The sequence below is a fragment of the Sorghum bicolor genome, chromosome 3 (assembly GCF_000003195.3).
Source record: "Sorghum bicolor cultivar BTx623 chromosome 3, Sorghum_bicolor_NCBIv3, whole genome shotgun sequence".
Taxonomy (NCBI): domain Eukaryota; kingdom Viridiplantae; phylum Streptophyta; class Magnoliopsida; order Poales; family Poaceae; genus Sorghum; species Sorghum bicolor.
The window spans coordinates 64,168,839-64,174,858 of record NC_012872.2 but is presented as its reverse complement, the minus strand read 5'-3'; the positions used below and the strand labels follow the sequence as shown (position 1 = coordinate 64,174,858).

At 38.8% G+C, this 6,020-nt stretch overlaps 1 protein-coding gene across 1 annotated transcript; it reads left to right on the top strand.

The window, feature by feature from the left end:
• On the top strand, nt 212-3,244 carry LOC8079281 (disease resistance protein RPM1). Its single transcript, XM_002458536.2, has one exon. It carries the CDS (start codon nt 460-462, stop codon nt 3,091-3,093), a length of 2,634 nt encoding a protein of 877 aa, XP_002458581.1. The 5' UTR covers nt 212-459; the 3' UTR covers nt 3,094-3,244.

Here is a 6,020-nt window from a genome sequence, read left to right as displayed (position 1 = left end):
TTTTTAAAATATGAATTTGTTAGAAACTGAACTATGAAACTTGCACTGAGGATGGCCTGCAAAGCCTTGCATTTTTGGTAAACAGTAATTGCTCATAATCCGTATAGACCTAGCCTTGCACATCGAACTGAAGAGACCATTATTATTTATCATCAATAACAAAGTTATTGCTACAACTTCTTTTTACAAAATTGTTTTAATTTATTTTATCATTCATATAGCATGTAATATTCCTCCACACCAATACACGCATGCTTCTGTACGAACTAATTTATTCTTGGGCAGCTCGCCGGAATAAAAATAATAATTAAGTCGTATGCAAGTGGGAAAATTAAATATCTACTCAAATGAAAATAAAAATTATACAACAACCACAAGCGGGTTGACGTTGACTATGAAGCAGCAAGTCGTCGACTGTGTTAGTGTTACATCCTTCCCTGTACCAAAGGTATTCTCCCCATGGCGGAATCCATCCTTGCTTCCTTGATCCATGGCATAGCATCCCTGCTTACGCATACAGTAGCCGACCATGGCCGTCGCCTCCTGGCCACAGGCCAGGATGTCTGCTGGCTCCGCGACGAGCTCCACAGCATGCAGCTTTTCCTGCACGAGGTGGAGACGTGCAGCGGCGATGGCAGCGCGACCACAGAAGCATGGGTCCACCAGATGAGGGACATCATGCTTGATTCGGAGGACGTCTTCGATGTCCTGGATGCTAATCAGGTGCGTGCTTGCAGCATCCTCGGTGACTTGAGAGCATGGAGCAAAGTCGAGGCTCAGATCAGGCGCATCAAGAAGCAGCTGAGCGACATCTCTCGCCGTCGGTCTGAGTACCCAAACCTGACCAACAACAACGACCCAGAAGACTCCAGTGATAAGATCATTGGTCTCTTAACCTCGTCTCCCCTAGTTCATGACAAAGATACTGTAGGCCTAGATAGAGACCTGGACGCGTTGCTTCAGCATGTTTTGGGTGAGGAATCAGAGCTGAGCGTCATGTCCTTGGTTGGCATGGGTGGTGTTGGGAAGACCACGCTTGCCAAGAAGGTGTACAACCACCCAGATGTGAAGAGGCACTTCGATCGCAGTTCATGGGTGTATGTTTCAAATAAGATGGAGCTGCGAGGTGTCCTTCGTGAGATGGCCAGGGGGCTGGTGAAGATCCCCTCTGCCGAGGCAAACTCTCTCAGTGAGGGGCAACTCCAAGAACTGCTCTTGAGTGGCCTCAGAGGTATGCGGTTTTTGCTTGTGCTTGATGATGTCTGGGAGAAAGGGCTCTGGGATGTGATCAAGCTGGTATTGCCTAAGAATGGCATGAGCCGGGTCCTTATGACAACACGCAACGTTGTCGTGGCTACATCAGTTATCGATGTGAGAAGCGATGTCCATCGACTTCAGCCAATGACATTTGGAGATTCCTACAATTTGTTTTGCAGAAAGGCATTCTTGACAGATGGGGTGTGCCCTGATGATTTGATAGAAACCGCTAAGGACATTGTGAGGAAGTGTGTTGGTTTGCCCCTTGCTATAGTTGCTGCAGGGAGCATGATGTCAAGGAAGAAAAAAAATACCGAATGGACTTCTGTCTTGGAGAGTATTCAGAAGGACTTAAGCAATGGTGAAATGGGAGTCCACCAAGCACTCCTTTTAAGCTACAAGGATCTTCCACACCCTTTGAAGCCATGTTTTCTGCTGCTTTCTGTCATTCCATATGACTCAGAGATCTCACGGAAGAAATTAGTTCGACTATGGATTGCTGAAGGGTTTGTGAAAAAGAAAAATGACGAAACACTTGAAACAACTGCAGAGAAGTACCTCATGGAGCTCATTGACAGAAGCATGATAGAAACATCGGTCATTAGCAGCAGCGGGAGAGTTAAAGCATGCAGAGTTCATGATCTTGTTCACGATCTCGCCATCTCGCTGTCTGAAAATGGAAACTTTTCTGTCATTTGTCATGATAAAGGTGCAAGCACTAGTGCTCGGCGCATTTCATTACGGACATCTCATGTGCAATTCCACAAAGAACACAAGAAAAAATTGCGATCTGTTTTCATGTTCAATGCTAGTGCACCTGTTGTATTGAAAAGCAACATTGTTGCAAAGAGATTTAAACTGGTAAGAATTTTGGATTTAGAAAATGCCAATGTGCTAAAACTTCCAAAAGAGATAGGAGGACTACTTCACTTGAGGTATCTTGGGCTAAGAGGAACAAAATTGAAGAAGCTCCCAAGAACACTGCAGAAACTCTATCACTTGCAAACTCTTGATATCAGGAAGACTTGGATAAATATAATTGCATTTCAAATCAAGTGTTTGAGGAATTTAAGAAACCTAGAGATGAAGCAAGATGGCAGAAGCATCAAGGTCCTGACAGGACTTGCCCAGCTTGGTGAACTCCAAGTACTAACTGGTTTGCAAGCAAGTGCAACCGTTGTTCATGAGATTGCAAACCTTACTAAGCTTCAAAAGCTTTCTGTAGAGGACTTAAACAATGAGGATGCAGAAAAGCTGTGTTCTTCAGTAAACAATATGAAAGAACTATCATACCTATCCATCTTCTCAGGTGATGCCATCAGACCTCTTGACATTGCAACATTGAAGCCTTCATCATGTCTACAGAAGCTGCACATAGCTGGACCATTGCAGAAATTGCCAGTTTGGTTCACTCAGTTAGATAAGCTTACAAAGCTACGCTTGAGCTTCTCAAAACTGGAAGAAGATCCACTTTCAGTTCTCGCCCAATTGCCAAATCTGCTATTCCTCCAGCTGAACAAAGCATACCAGGGAAAAGTGATGAGATGCTGCTGTCCAGGCTTTCCAAACCTGAAAATATTTATCATAACTGAACTTGAGGAGCTGGAGGAATGGGATGTCGATGAAGGAGCCATGCCCTGTATACAGGAAGTGTGGATCATGTCATGTGAAAATCTAGCAACAGTTCCTACTGGGTTGCAGTCTCTTACTACATTGCAGAGACTGAGATTGGTGGGCATGCCAAGCTCGTTTACTGATAGATTGGGAGAACTTAGTGAAGATTTTGTTAGGGTCAAACACATCCCATCTATCCAGATCATTCAACAATATGGGTAACTGTTTAGGCCATTGCTTATAGGACTTCAAAGACAATCATATTGTAACAAAAGGTTTTTTTGATTTCTTGTTCTCCTGGGTTCAACTGTATTTTTTTTCGTGATCAGGGTTATAGCCCGTGTTTCGTCAAGAGGAATAGAGTTTAACGACACAGCTACGAGAGAATCTTCATAATATATTTTTGTTTTCGCAGGTATGTTTTGCAATCACTAGAGCAGTTGCTTGTTCTGATTCCTGAATAATCGCTATGACAGGGTCAGTACATTCAGACAGATTAACTTGCACAAGAACTGAAGAAAGTTTAGTTTGGCACTGATATTTTACCAAGAAAAATCCAGGATGCATCCTGGAACTCATGATAACGAAAATTATAATCATTAGCATGATATGGTGCGCAGAACTCCACGAATTATAACCACCACGGTTCTGCTAAGGTAAGCAAAACTGAAATACCAGGTGCACAGTCCAGAGTATGAAGGTTGTATCACAACAACATCATGAGCTCGCGGAGTTGTTCAACTGTTCTTAGGCGCATTTGTGCATACACGAAAAAAAATGTGCAAGAAACACCAGTGGCGGCTTACCGTGGATCCAAGAAGGGGCCTCCGGGCTTCAAAAGTGCCGGCCGTCCGGAGGGACGAGCGGCTCGCATGGACGGACTCCGCGCTGGCGCCCGGACTCTAGCACGAACAGGACTCTAGCACGAACAGGCTCGCATGGAGGGACGAGCTGGCGCGCGGCTGCTGCACGAACAGGCAGGATGCTGAACCCAATTCCGCGGGGCGCTCCCTGCTGCAGTGCTGCGAGCGCGGGCGGCCGCAGTGGAGAATGTAAGCGAGAAGAGACCGGTGGAACTGTGGAAGGAAGGGGAGAGCCGGACAGGACGACGGGATTCAGAATCCGGAAATCCCTTCAGTAGTGTCACCTCTCTTCTCCAGTCCTACTGTTAACGATCCGTATTTCTATCCCACAGTTCGGAGAAAGACGCTGCTGTCATTTCAAGAATCTTAGAGAGTCATCTCAAGTTTGACCAAAATTATAAAAAAAATACAAAATTTTGTGACATCAAATAGATATACTATGAAAATATAATTAATGAAGAACCTAATGATATTTAGTTAATATCATAAATATTATTATTCTACTATATAAATTTGGTCAAACTTGAGACGTTTTGACTCTTCAAGATTCTTGGAATGACTTACAATTTGGGATGGATGGAGTACATACATACATACATACATACATACATACATACATACATACATACATACATACATACATACATACATACATACATACATACATACATACATACATACATACATACATACATACATACATACATACATACATACATACATACATACATACATACATACATACATACATACATACATACATACATACATACATACATACATACATACATACATACATACATACATACATACATACATACATACATACATACATACATACATACATACATACATACATACATACATACATACATTAAATCCCTATAAAATATAAATATACTAACTCCATTAAAAAAACATTCTCGATTATTGCCTGAAATTCAACTAAATATATAGATAATTATATTAATTAATATACATTACATAAGTATATTATAGAAAATATTTTATATGAATTTAGTAACATCTATTTGGTACTTTAAATATCATTTTTTTATAACTTATAAATCTATACTGTTCTAAAATTTTATATATTTTTAGGACGGATGAAGTACATAAACACATTACATCCTATGATGAATATCTTAAAAAAACTACTATCTCAGGCATCACAAACACATCGTATGCCATAAAATAATAATAATATCAAATCTTAAAGTAAATCTAAAGAAATAAAACACTCATACGAAGACCTTCAAATAGGTGGACAGGTTCCCACCAAAATCTAACTGGCTAAACTATACTCAGTGCGTATCCCCATAGTTGTTTAATCTAAAAAGTTAAGATTGGAGTGTTCAATGTTCAATACTTATCCATTGAATAGTTTATTTAGTTTCACCATAAGTTGAATTCCTATATTTCTAATCTAAATTTTTACAACAAATACATTAAGATCTATGTAAAACTAATTGATGTTGTAGATATCAGTAGATTTTTAATAATTTGATCAAAGTTAAGAAATAACTTGAAGAAAAATTATAATTACAATTGAAGCATAGGAAGTGACATGCATATAACAAAATTGTGGATCTAACACACTAAAATATCATGATATTGTGATTTGATAAAAAATTATCATGGAAACTAAAATACCTCATATGAATGTATGGCAAAACTAATGTATCATCATACCCCATACAATTTCGAGCATACACATAGTTTTGCGATACTATGGCCTTGTTTAGATGTGAAAAGATTTTGGATTTCGCTACTGTAGCATTTTCATTTGTTTGTGGTAAATATTGTCAATCATAGACTAGCTAGGATTAAAAGATTTGTCTCGAGATTTACAGTTAAACTGTGCAATTAGTTTTTATTTTTGTCTATATTTAATGCTTCATGCATGTGCCGAAAGATTCGATGTGACAGAGAATCTTAAAAACTTTTTGATTTTTGGAGTGAATTAAACAAGGCCTATGTACCACAGCCCATTTTATTTGTAATTTTCTCCTATCGTGGCACTTTATCCTATGAATTTTTTAAATCAATAACTTTATTAGAAGTCAAATAAATTTAAATTTAGTTAAATTTATAATTAGAATATTATTATCCATGAAGTTAGATAAGTATTATTATATTAATTATAAAACATATTTTATAGTAAATCTACTTAGAAATATAGATATTAACGTTGTTTTATATAAATCCGGCCAAACTTAAATTAAAGTAAATTTGAGTTGTTATTATAAATCTATAATTGTATTTTTTTCATGATAGAGGTAGTAG

Bases quoted from the DNA above. Each gene is read 5' to 3' on its own strand.
- LOC8079281 (XM_002458536.2), top strand. From the start codon at position 460: ATGGCGGAATCCATCCTTGCTTCCTTGATCCATGGCATAGCATCCCTG.